The following is a 17974-nucleotide window of genomic DNA, read 5'->3' as shown; positions in this document are numbered from 1 at the left end:
ATGGGCACTGATGTTGGGCGATTAGGCCTGGCTTGCAGTTTGGCGTTCCAATTCATCCCAAAGGTGTTAGATGGAGTTGAGGTCAGGGCTCTGTGCAGACCAGTCAAGTTCTTCCACACCAATCTAGACAAACCATTTCTGTACGGACCTCGCTTTGTGCACAGGCATTGTCATGCTGAAACAGGAAAGGGCCTTCCCAAACTGTTGCCACAAAGTTGGAAGCACAAAATTGTCTAGAATGTCATTGTATGCTGTAGCATTAAGATTTCCCTTCACTGGATCTAAGGGGCCTAGCCCAAAACATGAAAAACAGCCCCAGCCCATTATTCCCCCTCCACCAAACTTTATAGTTGGCACTATGCATTGGGGCGGGTAGCATTCTCTTGGCATCCACCAAACCCAGATTCGTCAGTCAGACTGCCAGATGGTGAAGCATGATTCATCACGCCAGAGAAGGTGTTTCCACTGCTCCAGAGTCAAATGGCGGCAAGCTAGGCTTGTGTGTGGCTGCTCGGCTATGGAATCCCATTTCATGAAGCTCCCAATGAATAGTTATTGTGCTGACATTGCTTCCAGAGGCAGTTTGGAGTGTTGCAACCGAGGACAGACCATCTTTACAGCACTCGGCAGTCCTTGTGTGGCCTACCACTGCTATGGAGATTGCATGGCTGTGTACTCGATTTTATAGTCCCGTCAGCAACGGGTGTGGTTGAAATAGCCGAATCCACTAATCTGAAGGGGTGTCCACATACTTTTGTATATTTGGTGTATATTCGGTTTGATTTTGGCCAAATCTTTTACAAATAATTTCCTCAGAGTCAGGTTTATCATTCGTTTCTGGCTGTGGAGTAGCCTTTTCACTGGATAAGGCATGGGAGGCTATAAACAAAATAGATGGGTGCAGTATTTAAAAAAAACAAGAATATAGTGTAACCAATCAAAGACAAGAATTTTCAATAAAGTTTTCAACGGTTGGCACGAATGACGGTGTTGACTCTGTAATCAGTGCTCAGTTTTTGCACCTGTTTCCTTATTCCAACTCGAAAGGAAACTTTCGAACTTCATGTTTATCTTCTACGCGGAAAGTTATGAAGCTTTGCATATTTATAGTTTTTTTATTTACAACATCCTTAAAATGCAGAAAGCCTTGAAGAAGTATTTTGTAAACATGGACGAGTATCTAGCCAGCATCGGTCTCTACAGGAAAATGATGGCACGAGACGCGTCCTGTCTATTTCGAGCTGTCTCTGAGCAGGTAGGCTAGAGCAATTTAGCGAAATGTTTTTATACATTCAATTTGACGTTCAACGTTTAGAATATAATATATTACATTTATCTGACTGAATTCATGGTGTGAGAATAGGAAGTTGTCTTTTTTCAAAATAAATGGTCATGATGAACTCATGGGTTCATTTAGCCTGCCTGTTCATCTTCGGCTAGGGTTCATTTAGCCTGCCTGTTCATCTTCGGCTATGGTTCATTTGGCCTGCCTGTTCATCTTCGGCTATGATTCATTTAGCCTGCCTGTTCATCTTCGGCTATGGTTCATTTAGCCTGCCTGTTCATCTTCGGCTATGGTTCATTTGGTTGACTGAAATTATTGCTGAGGCCAGAGTTAAAATATGAATTGCACAACACTATGCTCCAGGGCGCAAAGAGATTGTCGAATATGAAATAAAGGTGCACTATGTAATTTATTTCTTTTCTCCAAGATGTATTACTCTCAGAATTACCATCAAAAGATAAGGAAAGACTGTGTCACCTTCATGAGAGAGAACCGATGCAACTTTGAACCTGTAAGTTGACTTTAAAATGTTTATGGGTAGGGACGTCCCAAGGATTCCAGATGGCACTGATCGCTTAAAATCTAAGTCTAATGGCATGCTTTATCTCCTAGTTTGTTGAAGGGTCGTTTGAGAAGTATCTGGAACGTCTGGAGGACCCCAAGGTATGTTTATAGAACTACATGTTATAAAAGCACATTGCACAAGCCATGGGTCAGATTCAGACCTTATGAAGAAAGGGCATGTACATATTGTTAAATATGTTTTTCTCCAGGAAACCACTGGCCAAGTTGAGATAAAGGCTTTGTCGTCGTTGTACAGGTAAGTGCTGCACAATGTGTTATCAGTTAAACATCACCTGCCACATTGTACAACTTTTGTGTTGGCCGACAGAATATTGTCAAATGTGATATGGAGAATTAGATTTGTGAATTGCAATTTAATGTAACCTGAAATAAGTTTGTGTTGGCCGTGTGGCAGGCGGTGCTTCCTTGTATACAGGTATCCTGGGAAGCCACCAACGGAGATAACCGAAGTAGACTACATGGAGAAGGTAAGTGTGGTTATTCACTGCCCACTGAGCCCAGGCCATGAAGCGTCTCAAATGCCTGACTAATGAAGTAATTACCAGGCAAAACTGAACCAGGTTGCTAATTGAACCAGTTGTGTGGATAGGGGGTGAGTATGTGGACACCCCTTCAAATTAGTGAAGTTGGCTATTTCAGCCACACCTGTTGCTGACGGGTGTATAAAGTTCAGCACCCAGCCATGCAATCTCCATAGACAAACATTGTCAGTAGAATGGTCCGCACTGAAGAGCTCAAGTGACTTTCAACGTGACACTGTCATAGGATGCCACCTTTCCAAAAAATGTCAGTTTGTCAAATTTCTGCCCTGCTAGAGCCGCCCCAGCCAACTGTTAGTGCTGTTATTGAAGTGGAAACGTCTATGAGCAGCAACGGTTCAGCCGCAAAGTGGTAGTACACAAACTCACAGAATGGGATAGCGGAGTGCTGAAGCACGTAGCGTGTAAAAATGGTCTGTCCTCGGTTGCAACACTCACTAGAGTTCAAAACTGCCTCTGGAAGCAACATCGGCACTGTTCATCGGGAGCTTCATGAAAAGGGTTAACATGGCTGAGCGGGCAGATACAAGCCTAAGATCACCATGTGTAATGCCAAGCATCAGCTAGAGTGGTGTAAAACTCGCCGCCATTGGACTCTGGAGCAGTGGAAACGTGATCTCTGGAGTGATGAATCATGCTTTATCTGGCTGTCCGATGGACAAATCTGTGTTTGGCGGATGCCAGGAGAACGCTACCTGCCCCCAATGTATAGTGCCAACTAAAGTTTGGTGGAGAAGGATTAATAGTCTGGGGCTGTTTTTAATGGTTCAGGCTAGGCCCCTTAGTTCCAGTGACGGGAAATCTTAATGCTACAGCATACGATATTCTAGACGATTCAGTGCTTCCAACTTTGTGGAAACAGTTTGGGGAAGGCCATTTCCTGTTTCAGCAAAATGCCCCTGTGCAACAAAAAAAAAGCGAGGTCCATACAGAAATGGTTTGTAGAGATCTGTGTGGAGAACTTGACTAGCCTGCAAAGACCCCTGACTTCAACCCCATCAATCTTTGAATTGGGACTCCGACTGCGAGCCAGGCCTAATCTCCCAACATCAGTGCCGACTTCACTAATGCTCTTGTGGCTGACTGGAACGAGTCCCCACAGCAATGTTCCAACATCTAGTGGAAAGTCTTCCCAGAAGAGTGGAGGTTGTTGTAACAGGTTGCTGTTATAGCAGCAAAGGGGGGACCAACTCTGTTTTAATGCCCATGATTTTGGAATGAGATGTTTGATGAGCAGGTGTCCACATACTTTTGAAGTGTCCTTTGGTTTGTCCACTAGATGGTACTGCTCTCATTTTATCATTTGAGAAGACTACAGCCAAAGATGGTGTATATAATTGAAAGATGGGGTTCATTCAGGCTGCTTACCATTGGAAGCAACAAAAAAAGTCAGTTCCAGTCTAGGTAACTTGGTGTGTCTCCCATAGACACCAATGCAATAGCAGCTGGGTGTGGTCTACTTCGTTCATTGAACCAGGGGGAAAAAACAGCAAGTCATGCTTAAGTCTAATACTTCTTTCTCTCTTAGTTCCTTCTCTATTCTGTAGACCAGATGTTCCCTAACATTTTTTTTAGTCCCGTACTCCTTCAAACATTCAACCTCCGGCTGGGTACCCCCTCTAGCACCAGCAATCTCAAATGTTTTTTGCCATCATTGTAAGCCTGCCACACACCATCACACACGATACGATACATTTATTAAACATAACAATAAGTGTTTGTTACAACACGGCTCGGAAGTGACAGCGCTTATAATAATCATCAATTATTTAGCTCTTTATTTAACCAGCTTACAACCTTATTTGTTCATCACAAATTGTGAATAACTCACCACAGGTTAATGAGAAGGGTGTGCTTGAAAGGATGCACATAACTCTGCAATGTTGTATTGGAGAGAGTCTGTCTTTAATCATTTTCCACACAGTCTGTGCCTGTATTTAGTTTTCATGCCAGTGAGGGCCGAGAATCCACTCTCACATAGGTACCTGGTTGCAAAGGGCATCAGTGTCTTAACAGCTCGATTTGCCAAGGCAGGATAGTCGGAGTGGAGCCCAATCAGAAATGAGGCAATGGCTTCTGATTTTTTTTAAATCAATTTTCACAGAACCGTTTGTTGCAATTTCGATGAGGCTTTCTTGTTCAGATATCGGTAAGTGGACTGGAGGCAGGGCATAAAAGGGATAACGAATCCATTTTGTCATCAGTTTCGGGAAAGTACCTGCGTAATTGCGCACCCAACTCACTCAGGTGCTTCGCTATTTCACATTGTCTGCAAGCTTGTTAATTTGCGCACAAATCATACAATGATGGAAAGACCTGTGTATTGTCCTTGTTAATGCAGACAGAAGAGTTCCAACTTCTTAATCATAGCCTCAATTTTGTCCTGCACATTGAATATAGTTGCGGAGATTCCCTGTAATCTTAGATTCAGATTATTCAGGTGTGGAAAAAACATCACCCAGATAGGCCAGTCGTGTGAGAAACTCGTCATCATGCAAGCGGTCAGACAAATGAAAATGATGGTCAGTAAAGAACTTTAAGCTAGTCTCAATTAAAAGAAATGTGTCAATCCTCTGTTGCTGCCCATATCATTGTGTAAAAAATACACGAGAGTTCAGGGGCCTTGCTTTAACAAGTTAACAATTTTTCACTGTAGTGTCCAAAATGTCTTTCGAGCTGTTAGGCATTCCCTTGGCAACAAGAGCCTCTCGGGATGCTGCAGTGTACCCAAGTGGCGTCGGAGGAACTGCCACTCCACTATGTCTCCCTGTCATGGCTTTTGTGCCATCAGTACAGATACCAACATGAGCAGCAGCTACATATGGACTGTTAGTGGAATTCCCGCAAGAGAGTAATGGTTAATGTGATTGGATGTTAATTATTTGACTAGGCTACCTGTATTTGACATTGTTATTTCGCTGACCACTAAATGGTTTAATTTAATTTTTTATAGTGAAACGAGGCTGGGGGGGGGGGATTATAAATGGACTGTTTGAAAATGTGAAGTGTAAATGTTTTTTATTTGGCTTACCCCCAACGGCAGTTTGAGAATACCTGCTGTAGAAAGTTTGATTTGGGGGGGCAATCTTTACCATTTGATGAATGGTTAAGAGTAAAAATGCATTAGACTGTTCTGCATTCTGCTCTCTGACTTGCAGATTCTGCTGTGTTGCTCCAACAATGGCCACTATGATGTTGTGTACCCCAGGAACTACCCCATCCACGCAGCTCTGTGTCAAGGTCTGTACTCTCACTCATCAGAATTCAGAGAAATCAGCGGAGGCTGGTGGGAGGAGTTATTGGAGGACTGGGTCATTGTCATGGCTAGAATGGTATAGATGGAACAGTGTCATACACGTCAAAGGTAAGGAAACCACATGTTTGACTCAATTCCACTCGTCATTTCAATGAGCCCGTCCTATAGCGCCTTCCACCAGCTCCACAGCAGTGGATACATCTTCACTCTTAAGTCCTATAATTGGCTACTCATTTATTTTAGTTACTCAATATTTTAAATGATCAGTACTTTCCTGTGTAGTGAATAGGAAATGTACAACCTTTTTCTTCAACTGGATCCAGCTCTGTTGTATGAGCTGCTGTACACACAAGTCCTTGGTGTCGGCGAGGCAGAGGTGCAAGGAGCCTTGGAAGGGTTCCATGGCGGAGGTCGTCGCTATAGGAACAGCCTGTCGGTGTGCAGTGAGGACGCAGGCTATGACACCCCTGAGGACAGGGGTCAGACTCTGAGGTGAAGTTGTGCTCTGCACACCACTTTTGATTTCCATAAAGCCCTCCACACTAAACCTAAGTCTTACAGTTGCTAGTTACTTGGGTCATTCCACAAAATGAGTCCCTCTTGCATCCCTTTGATATTTTAACTTGTGCACCAATATTGAGTTTTAAAAAGCCTGTTCTATTAAGTTCCCTTTTTAATATAGACCACATGGAAAATTCAACATGTTTTTAATAACTAAAGACTTGGTAAAGTGTCAAAATTCAGAATTTTGACATGTCCTACTGTGTAACCTCTGACTTTTAGGAAAATGAACACACTTCATCCCAAAATGTCTGTTTTTAGCATCATTGTAAATCCCTAGGTATTTTCTTGCTTTGACAGTAATTTCTGAAGATTATTATATACATTGAAAAAAATAAAGGTAGGTGTAGATCCGAACCTGGTGTGACCACCATTTGCCTCATGCACGGTGACATCTCGTTTACGTAGAGTTGATCAGGCTGTTGATTGTGGAGTGGTGCCCCACTCGTTAATGGCCGTGCAAAGTTGCTGGATATTGCCGGGAACTGGAACACACGGTCGTACACTTCAATTGAGAGCATCCCGAACATGCTCAATGGGTGATGTGTTCAATGAGAATGCAGGCCATGGAGGAGCTGAGACATTTTCTGTACCTTATGCCTGCCCATACCATAACCCCACCTCCACCATGGGGCACTCTGTTGACATCAGCAAACCACTCGTCCACATGACGCCGTACACACCTTTCTATCTGCCTGGTACAGTTGTAACCGGGATTCATCTGTGAAGAGAACACTTCTCCTGTGGCCGTTGAAGGTGAGCATTTGCCCACTGAAGTTATTTACGACGCTGGAACGGCAGTCAGGTCAATACCCTGGTGAGGATGACGAGCATGCAGATGAGCTTCCCTGAGACTGTTTCTGACTGTTTGTGCAGAAATTCTTCAGTTGTGCAAACCCACAGTTTAATCAGGTGGCTGGTTTCAGACGATCCCGCAGCTTAAGAAGCCGGACATGGAGGTCCTGGGCTGGCGTGGTTACATGTAGTCTGCGATTTGTGAGGCCGGTTGGACGTACTGCCAAATTCTCTAAAACAACGTTGGAGGCAGTTCATGGGTGAGAAATGAATGTTAAATTCTCTGGGAACAGCTTTGGTGACCATTCCTGCCGTCAGCATGCCACTGTCGCATTGTGTTGTGACAACACTGCAGATTTTAGTGGCCTTTTTTTATATGGGCCTCCCGAGTGGCTCAGCGGTCTATGGCTCTGCACCTCAGTGCTAGAGGTGTCACTACAGACCCTGGTTTGATTCCAGGCTGTATCACAAAAGGTCGTGATTGGGAGTCACATAGGGAGGCGCGCAATTGGCCCTGTGTCGTTAGGGTTTGGCTGGGGTAGGTCGTCATTGTAAATAAAAATTTGTTTTTAACGGACTTGCCTAGTTAAAGGTTTAAAGAAAGAAAATACCCTTTTCTGTGTTTGAAACCAGGGCGACGTGCAATTTGTGGCAGAACAATGAGTTCTTAATGAATGGCAGCTAAAAAACATTAAGCATATGAGAACCCCAAAAATATTTAGTAATATAACCGGAACTCTAGGCTATTGAATGGGATGGCTTTCTTGATGCCGCCAAGAGATGCGTGCGACGTCTGTCGTGTGCTGGGAAAGGGTCTGCACCTGTGTAATGATCATGCCACACAGGTCAGTTGGCTGGATTTTCTCGGCAAAGGAGAAATGTTCACTAACAGGGATGTAAACTAAATTTGACAGAAATAAGCTGGAAAATTTCTTGTCTTTTTATTTCAATTCATGAAACATGGGCCCAACACTTTTTACATGTTGCGTTTTTATGCTTTGTTCAGTTTTTTAAATTTGATTAGTGATTCATTTTAATGTTTAAAAAACAAACTTGTCCCTCATTTTAAGGTCAAGCCGGTTTGTAATATGGTTTCCTAAAGAAACACAACATCTAATTGTCAAATCGTTGTGTACAAGTATGAGCTGGTTTTACTCTTTCTGGTGTTTTGTGGTGGAAAACTGAGTGGACTGAGCGTAACACACGTTTTGTGAAGCTTTCATTCAATTGCCCATTCCTATTGCACACAAGCTTCCATTCCCTTTGTCACAAGGGGACTAATGGCTGATGTTTTAATTTGGTACTTGGTTTTATTTGGTACTTTACATCTTGAGATGGGAAAACAAGTTTTTTTTTTTTTTTTTCAAATTGGGTGAAATAATAACTTTTCTTTTACCAAGTTACATTACCCAAAAGGGACTCATGTCGTGGAACGACCCACCTACAGTATGCATAAATTCACCAGAGCATCTATACACTGAGTTTACCAAACATTAGGAACACCGTCCTAATTTTGAGTTGCACCCTTTTGCCCTCCAAATAGTCTCAATTCGTCGGGGCATGGACTCAACAAGGTGTCGAAGGCGTTCCACAGGGATGCTGGCCCATGTTGATTCTAATGATTCACGCAGTTGGCTGGTTCTTTGGGTGGTGGGCCATTCTTGATACACACGGGAAAATGTTGAGCGGGGGGAAACCCAGCAGCATTTCAGTTCTTGATACATACCGGAGCGCCTGGCACCTACTACCATACCCCGTTCAAAGGCATTTAAATCTTTTGTCTTGCCCATTCACCCTCTGAATGGCACACATACACAATCCATGTCTCAAGGCTTAAAAATCCTTTAACATGTCTCGTCCACTTAAATCTGTGTAGATGAAGAGGGATCATAGTTTTCACCTGGTCAGTCTGTAATGTAAAGAGCAGGTGTTCTTAATGTTTAGTACACTCCGTGTATATTGTAATGTAGTCATTGTATGAATTTTGTTTATCAGGTTAAAGTACCATTTTTCTTCACTTACTTTCTTGTAGGGATGATTGGGAGTTCAATGGGCACAGTCGCGCAGAGGACAAAGCCCGACCTGGAGCAGAGGAAGCAAAGGTGACAACGTTTTCTATAGCGTCTATTGTTACCACCTCTTGAGTTGCAGTTCCTAAAAAAATAAATTGAGGAAGACTAGATTCTAGGAACACAAATCCAGTTTCTTTCTCTTCCTAAGACTCCAGATGGACCAGCAAAACTCTCTCTCCCGTACAAGGTGCTCAAAGCACTGGATTCTGAGATGTACAGAAATGTCCAGTTTGACGTGTGGCATGACAGTCGCAGAGGTATGCCATGTTGCCCCCGTCTGTTGGGGTTTCTTGTGGTAACGTGGAACTGCTGAATTAATCATGAGACATTAGTCATAAATGACAAGATTCACACAGAGCAGACCTTTTTATCCGTGGTGTTGATATGATTATACCGTACATTCATTTCTTAATGTAGAGCAGTTGTATAATTGGGTGTTCTGGAATGGCATATCGTTTCTCTGAAACAGAGATGCAGAAAACTGATTACATGGTGTTTGCTGGAAGACAGTACTTCTTGGGAGACAAGTGTCAGGTACAGTAATCCAATTTATCCACTAAATTAAGATTGTTTTGCACAAAACATTTTTTTTACTCCAAATGAGTAAGGGTAGCCCATGTCTTCCATGCAGGTTCGTCTAGACCCCAAAGGGAAGTATTACAATGCCTTCATTCAGGAGGTGGGCACTCACCCCAGCGCTGTGACAGTGTTCATCGAAGAGCTTGGAGAAAAGTGAGATACCTGTCCCTTTAAAAACACCCCAATTGAAATGACTTACACATAAACACTTCTACACAGCACCCATCAATGTGTGCTTATTTTAGTTTCTGGCACATTCTTGTATTAGAGCAGTAAGAGCAACTGTCCCTCCCTACCGTCAGGCTTTGCTCCAACCCTACACCCCAACCCGAGTACTCCGTTCTGCCACCTCTGGTCTCTTGGTCCTCCCACTCAACCCAGTACAAGTGCTCCTCTGTCCTGGCACCCCAATTATGGAACCAGCTTCCCCTTGAAGCAGAGTCCTTGCTCAACTTCTGAACCCCCCCCCCCCCCTGCCCGCGAAAGCCTTTTGTGAACTAACACTTGACTACTTTCCCCCTTACTAGCTCTGACTGCTGATAGCTACTTTATTGAGGAAAATGTGCTTACTGTATGTGGTTGTCCCACCTAGTTATCTTAAGATGAATGCACTGGAAGTCACTCTGGATAAGAGTCTGCTAGATGACTTAAATGTACCATCCCAAATGGTTGTCAGTCATACAGTATGATAGATGCTGTGGTTTACTATCAAGACGGTGCTCTTTTCAATATTAGGTTTATGAGACCTCCTCACTCACTACTTTCAGACATCTTGTGTCTCTGACTAACTTCAAGCCTGTGAACCCTGTCCCTGCCTGGAACATCACCCCGAGCCGCAAGGGACCATCATACAGCCGGCCTGAGCAGTATCCTGGAGAGATGGGTCAGTATGCCCTTTAACCGTTAGATGGTCTTAGTAAGTTTAATAGCAGTGAACATCGTATTGGCCATGGACCATTGAAGACCTGTACAACTGTTAGCCCTTCTGTATGTTAGATTCAGAGTTGCGGGGCCGGCGGCGTTTCTTTAAGAAGCCCAGAGGGAAGGAGATGCTGATGGTGTCTGGCCTGCCTCCCCGCTTTCAATCAGGCCCTGGCGGCATACCCCCTGGGCGCTCTCCTGGCATGCATGCCCCCACACCACCACCAGAGACAATGCCCTACGAACACTACCGGCCTCATCTTCCACCCAGGCCCCCGCGAGGATATGGCCCGCCCAGGTCGGTGTGCTTTTAAATTGTCAAATAGCAGGTTTGACAAATATCACTCTAAAACACCTTTACACCGCTGCTGTACTTAACCATTACTGAAGGTCATGTTCCTTACTGTTGATTCTGTTCAGAAGTTCAGCCCGTTTCCTGAACAGTCACCCTCTCGTTGGACCGGAGATGACATACTACCCTCACTCAGGAAAACGCTGCTACCACAGCTTCGACAACTACTCATTCAGGTCACGGTAATACGCCTTTTATCGTCTTAGCGATGTTAAGCAGAATGAGCAATTTGAGCTACAGTAACTCTGGATATTACCGGTGGCCCTAACCATAGAGAATGTAGTCATGGTTCGACATGACGGGGTGTTGTGGTTATAAAAGTACGTATATTCATTTGAGCTCTTGCAGCCGAAGCAGGCGCCAGATTCCTGCTATCAACAAGGAGTGCCAGTTCAGCTACGTCCCCGAGGCTGGACAGGAGGCACAGGACATGGAAGGAACAATCACCTTCTACGAGATTGAGGGGGGTGATGAAACTGCCTTCCCTCCCTTGTCGGTAACTATGTAGCCCAGAAGCCCTCAGGCTACAGACTTTGATAGTTGGGAGCATTAATATTCAGGTCAACCTGCTGTCTACTTTTGTAACTGTCTCTTTAGGGACAGACTGTAGCAAACCCCATGGTTCCAGCACTCCCTACATACTGGGTGCAGCAGGGGCTGAGCCCCATCCCCACATCTGGCAAACAGGCCATGACCTCATCAGAGGAGGACGCTGACGAGAGGAGCAATGGTGACGACCAGGGTAGGCCAGGCTGTCCAGTGACGCCGTCTTGATCACAAAAATGTCTTTGTTTTGAGTCGGAATGTAAATGGTAAATCCGTGGTGTGTCTCAGGTGAATATTCAGAGGAGTACATCTATACTGGTGAAGGTGAGTGTGTTGACATCACCTGCTTGTGAGATTCCTGTGAAGTCGGTGAAGAGCTGGTAGGACTGTCCATGGCCACCATTTTATTATATGCTGTTCTGTAGATGCATTTTTAACAGATTTACATTTAGGTAAAGACAAATTGGGCTGTTCGATTTCCCAACTGATTCTGTCATTTGGCAACAGTCAAGGCTCACAATTTGAAGACCCCTTGTACAATATGGATAAAAGTTCACAATTGTCTTAAATCATCTTGCAGACACAGGGTTCCAGAGCCCATCTGTGTATGCTGCGGCAGAGTCCACTGCCAACCTGGTACTCTTCACTTGCTTTTTTGTTGAAACTTTTAATAACTATAGTTCATTTCACATGTAGGATGATTAGATTAGTATAATTTCCCATTCATGTCAATTTACTTGATTTTATTGGGGTTGATTGGTTTGATTGCATTCCTGCCTCCATTTTCTTTTCCTGCCTTTACAGACCATTGAAGAGGGATCTCGTGCTGGCTCACCACAAGAGGGCATGGCTAGCTATAGCTACACTCAGTCACAGCAGGTACTAGAAGCTTTACAATCTGCTTCACCCAACTTTCAATTGTCACATTTTGTCAGAAAAAAACATCAGGGTTTAAGTTTACTCAAACTGTAGAAGGTTCATTTGCTTTGGACAAAAGTTACTTATATGGCTTTACTTTTTATGTGAGTATTCAGACCCTTTGCTATGGGACTCAATTGTGATCCGGTGCATCCTGTTTCCGTTGATCATCCTTGAAATGTTGTTATAACTTGATTGGAGTCCACCTATTGTAAATTCTATTGTTTGGATGTGATTTGGAAAGGCATACCTGTCTAAATAAGGTCCCACAGTTGATAGTGCATGTCAGAGCAAAAACCAAGCCATGGGGTCAAGGTTTGTGTTGAGGCACAGATATGAAGGGTACCAAAAAATAATCTACAGCATTGAAGATCCCCAAGAACACGGTGACCTACATTCTTAAATGGGAGAAGTTTGGAACCACCAAGACTCTTCCAAGAGCTGGCTGCCCGGCCAAACTGAGCAATCAGGGGAGAAGGGCCTTGGTCAGGGAGGTGACCAAGAACTTGATGGTCACTGACAGAGCTCCAGAGTTCTTCAGTGGAGATGGTTGTTCTTCTGAAAGGTTCTCCCATCTCTGCAGCACTCCACCAATCAGGCCTTTATGGTAGAGTGGCCAGGCGGAAGCCACTCAGTAAAAGGCACATGACGACAGCCCGCTTGGAGTTTTACCTTAAGCACTCAGACCATGAGAAACAAGATTTTCTGTTCTGATGAAACCAAAATGTAACTCTTTGGCCTGAATGCCAAGCGTCACGTCTGGAGGAAACCTAGCACCATCCCTACGGTGAAGCGCGGTGGCAGCATGCTGTGGGGATGTTTTTCAGTGGCAGGGATTGGGAGACTAGTCAGGTTCGAGGGAAAGATGAACGGAGCAAAGTACAGAGATCCTTGATGACAATCTGCTCCAGAGCACCCAGGACCTCAGACTGGGGCGAAGGTTAACCTTCCAACAGGGCAATGACCCGAAGCACACAGCCAAGACAATGGAGGAGTGGCTTGGGACAAGTCTGAGTGACCCAGCCAGAGCCTGGGCTTGAACCCAATTGAATATCTGAGACCTGAAAATCAAATCCAATTTTGTTTGTCACATGTGCCGAATACAATAGGTGTAGACCTTACAGTGAAATGCTTACTTAAAACTGCATTGCTGGATAAGGGCTTTAAGAAAATACAAAAAATATATATAATTTTAAATAAGAATAACAAAGGGCAGCAGTAAATAACAATAGCGGGGCTATATACAGGGGGTACCGGTGTCGAGGTAATATGTAGATGGTTATTAAAGTGACTATGCGTAGATCGAGTAGCAGCAGCGTAGAAATGGCTGTACAGTGACGCTCCCCATCCAACCTGACAGAGCTTGAGAGGATCTGCAGAGAAGAATGGGGGAGACTCCCCAAATACAGGTGTGCCAAGCTTGTAGAGTCATACCCAAGAAGACTCGAGGCGGTAATCGCTGCTAAAGGTGTTTCAACAATGTACTGAGTGAAGGGTCTGAATACATATGTAAATGTATTTTTATTTTTTAGATTAATACTTTTGTAAAAATGTCTATACAGCTTTTGCTTTGTCCATTATGGGGTATTATGTGTAGATTGAGGGGGAAAATGTTTGAATCCATTTTAGAATAAGTCTAATGTAACAAAGTGTGGGAAAAGTTATGGGTCTGCGTGCGCGCACACAGTACCAGTCAAAAGTTGACACTTATTCATTCCAGGGTTTCTTTTAAAACATATATATTTTCTACATTGTAGAATAGTGAAGACATCAACTATGAAATAACACATGGAATCATGTAACCAAAAGTTTTAAACATCTAAATATATTTTTTATAGTTGAGATTCTTCAAAGTAGCCACCCTTTGCCTTGACATCTTTACCTACTCTCAACCAGCTTCATGAGGTAGTCACCTGGAATGCATTTCAATTAACAGGTGTGCCTTAAGTTAATTTGTGGAATTTCTTTCCTTTGTTTGAGGTGATCAGTTGTTGTGACAAGGTAGTGGTGGTATACTGAAGATAGCCCTATTTGGTAAAAGACCAAGTCCATATTATGTCAAGAATAGCTCAAATAAGCAAAGAGAAATGAAGTTCAGTCAATCCAGAAAATGTCAATAACTTTCAAAATGTCAAGTGCAGTTGCCAAAACCATCAAGCGCTATGATGAAACTGGCTCATGAGGACCACCACGGGAAAGGAAGAACCAGAGTTACCTCTGCTGCAGAGGATAAGTTGATTCTAGTTAACTGCACCTATAATTGCAGCTCACATAAATGCTTCAGAGTTTTAGTAACACACATCTCAACAAACTTCAGTGTGAATCAGTTTTGTGAGATGCAGAGTAGGTGAACGGATGATATCTGCATGTGTGGTTCCCACCGTGAAGCATGGAGGAAGAGGTGTGGGGATGCTTTGCTGCTGACTCGGTTCAAAAAATATATATATATACAGTTGTATAATTTTGAATTCAAGGCACACTTAACCAGCATGGCTACCACAGCATTCTGCAGCGGTATGCCGCCCCATCTGGTTTGTGCTCCTTACACACCTCCAGGCTGTGTAACAGATATTTGACCAAGACGGGGGAGTGTTGCATCAGATTACCTGGCCTCCACAATCACCCGACCTCAACCCAATTGGAATGAATTGGACCGCAGAGTGAAGGAAAAGCAGCCAACATCTGCTCAGCATATGTGGGAACTACGTCAAGACTGAAAGCATTCCAGGTGAATGCCAAGAGTGTGCAAAGCTGTCAAGGCGAAGGGTGGCTACTTTGAAGAACCTCAACAACAACAAAAAATATGTATTTTGTTTTGATATTGCGATGCGCAAGATTTCACTCTGCCAAACAGTATGTGTGCGGGTTCGCTTACCGCGTAGTAGCCGCGGGATCAAACAGCCAACATTAACCTCATGCTCTTAGTTGCGGAACTTGACCTACTAGCCTGTTTTATTTTGCATCTACGTCATGTCTACCCTTTTTTTTTTTTTTACACATTGTTTGTCAATTGTAGTCAGATTTAGTTTTGTTTCCTCAGGTGGTGGTGAAGTCAGCAGTCATGCCAGCACAGGCTTTAACCACAGCCCCAGCAGCTATCTTCACCTCTTCCTCTAGCAGCTCTCAGACCCCTCCAGCACCAATTGCTTCACCCTCAAACTATCAAGGGGCTCCCATGCCCCCACACGCAATGGGCAGACAAGGTACCCACTCTAAGGCTGATGGTCAGACCTAAGGAGTTATTAGGCCCTAATACCTAACTGATGTCTATTTTCTCTTGTTTGTAGTTTCATCCATTCAGGTTCCTCCTTCCTCTCCCTGGTTTGTGAATGAGATGGGTGAAGCGGTCAGTACCACACCCCCTCCACCTTACTCCTATGACCCCAACGGCAACGACCTTCCACGAGGTTAGACATGCTCGCGTGTGTGTTTTAAATTGAACTTCTAATGGTTGAATTTGAAGATGTGACGGTAACTAAATGTTTTTCTCTTTCTGTAGATGGCAAGGTCCTCCAATATTACTTTAATTTAGGAGTCCAAGTAAGTGATTATAGTATTGTATGGGTGAACAGTTACTTAGCATGAGACACTAGACATGTCTTTGAATGAAAACAACCTGTACCTTTTTGATTTCTATCCATGTTGAAACAGTGGTACCAGCAGAGCTATTGGCATTCCGTGGTGCAGATGCAGCAGGCGTATCAGCAGCCCAATGCCGAGCAACAGTTCCAGTCCTACTCCGGAGCACCCCCTCCCTCTGATCACACAGTCCCCCAGTCCTACCTAGAGACTGGGAGAGCAGGGCCTGATGGCCAGGGAGATGTTCTTGCCAATGGTCAGCGTCACCCCTCTGCCTCCAGACCTCATTATGAAATGGCACATCTGCATTGAGCAAGATCTTCAGTGTCACAATCTTACGACCTCAAGTATTACATGTGACTTATTTTCTTACCTTGGTCCTCACCCACCACCTTTTCCTTCCTACCAGGCACCCCCCTGGCCATGGACCCTCCCTCAGCAGGAGCCCCAGGCACAGTGTTCTACCCCTTGGTTCAGGACCAGTGCAGCCAACCCCCCCTCCACACCTACGAGCCTTATGTTCCGATGCTCTCTGCCACCTACCATTACCTCACACCCTGGAACTCGAGCCCTGCCCAACCACATGTGCACGCATCCTACTGCCCCTCCAATCACCCAGTCAACTATGTCACTGCACCCACACACCCAGGGCACTTTATTCCTCCCAGCATGTAACCAAGCACTGGGGAGGGAGGTGGGCCCCTCTAAATACCCACATTCACCATATGTCACCCTATGTCATGTGTAACGTTTGTTCCACTTTTCTTCTTTTGAAGTTTGCATGTTTGCTAGTCAGTGGCTGTTTGAAATGGCACCCTATTCAAAAGTAGGGCACTGTTGGGCAGTGGTTCCCATCCTTTTTCGGTTACTATACTACCAACTGAATAGGGAATAGGGGTCCATTTCTGACACCCTCTGATACACTGTTTACAGAATGTTTAATACATTATTTTCATGTTTAATTAATAAAAAAAGTTTTGTTTCCCAGAAGTCATAACAGTTAATCATTTGAACTGTCTCAAAGACTGGACAATCAAAATAAGTCTTAATGTTGACATTAATGCTTCCCACAGTTGTCAAGTTGGCTGGATGTCCTTTGGGTGCTGGGCCATTCTTGATACACACAGGAAACTGTTGCGTGTGGAAAAACCCAGCAGCGTTGCAGTTCTTGACAAACCGGTGCGCCTCGCACCTACCATACCCCGTTCAAAAGCGCAAATATTTTGTCTTGCCCTCTGAATGGCACGCAATCCATGTCTCAAGGCTGAAAAATGCTTCTTTAATCTCCCCTTCATCTACAACGATTTGAAGTGGATTTATCAAGGAATCATAGCGTTCACCTGGTCAGTCTGTTATGGAAAGAGCAGGTGTTCTCGATGTTGTACGCTCAGTGTATAGTTTCATAAACCAAAGTATCACACTGCAAAAATTGAAATCTAATCTATCCTAAATATCTTGAGTAATTTAAATGTTCTTTTCTTTCCAAGCTAAATTATGTACATTTGGCAGATCATTTTGCTTGTTTTAGCCTAAATTTAACCATATCTTATTTCAAAATAATTTAACTTGCAAATATCTTAAGCGTTAATATGATAAAACACTAAATTATCAAACTCAGCAAAAAAAGAAATGTCCTCACTGTGTTAAGTTTGCTGAAAATAAATGTGTAAATATTTGTATGAACATAAAATTCAACAACTGAGACAAACTGAACAAGTTCCACAGACGTGACGAACAGAAATTGAATGTGTCCCTGAACAAAGGGGGGAGGGTCAAAATCAAAAGTAGGTCAGTATCTGGTGTGGCCACCAGCTACATTAAGTACTTCAGTGCATCTCCCCCTCATGGACTGCACCAGATTTGCCAGTTCTTTCTGTGAGATGTTACCCCACTCTTCCACCAAGGCACCTGCAAGTTCCTGGACATTTCTGGGGGGAATGACCTTAGCCCTCACCCTCTGATCCAACAGGTCCCAGATGTGCTCAA

General features: G+C 44.0%; 1 protein-coding gene across 7 annotated transcripts; it reads left to right on the top strand.

The window, feature by feature from the left end:
• The first annotated feature begins 969 nt into the window (after positions 1 to 969).
• On the top strand, positions 970 to 16978 carry LOC139552702 (UDP-N-acetylglucosamine transferase subunit ALG13-like). Of its 7 annotated transcripts, none has more exons than XM_071364701.1 (24): positions 970 to 1255; positions 1713 to 1796; positions 1898 to 1948; positions 2059 to 2105; positions 2265 to 2337; positions 5568 to 5649; positions 5989 to 6157; positions 9054 to 9123; positions 9242 to 9350; positions 9563 to 9627; positions 9725 to 9825; positions 10440 to 10555; positions 10762 to 10891; positions 11014 to 11127; positions 11285 to 11441; positions 11543 to 11687; positions 11780 to 11815; positions 12072 to 12127; positions 12296 to 12370; positions 15450 to 15612; positions 15697 to 15816; positions 15909 to 15949; positions 16061 to 16244; positions 16398 to 16978. In XM_071364701.1, the coding sequence occupies exons 1-24, from the start codon at positions 1064 to 1066 to the stop codon at positions 16661 to 16663; spliced, it is 2646 nt and encodes an 881-aa protein (XP_071220802.1). In that variant the 5' UTR covers positions 970 to 1063; the 3' UTR covers positions 16664 to 16978. The 7 variants fall into 7 exon arrangements, with proteins under 7 accessions (XP_071220802.1, XP_071220801.1, XP_071220799.1 ...); XM_071364700.1 differs by having other exon boundaries at positions 10669 to 10891; positions 11014 to 11121; positions 11303 to 11441; XM_071364698.1 differs by having other exon boundaries at positions 10669 to 10891; positions 11014 to 11121; positions 11294 to 11441.
• The last annotated feature ends 996 nt before the right edge of the window (positions 16979 to 17974 follow it).

Source organism: Salvelinus alpinus, chromosome 24 (assembly GCF_045679555.1).
Source record: "Salvelinus alpinus chromosome 24, SLU_Salpinus.1, whole genome shotgun sequence".
Lineage (NCBI taxonomy): Eukaryota > Metazoa > Chordata > Actinopteri > Salmoniformes > Salmonidae > Salvelinus > Salvelinus alpinus.
This window is presented reverse-complemented; position numbering and strand designations above follow the sequence as displayed.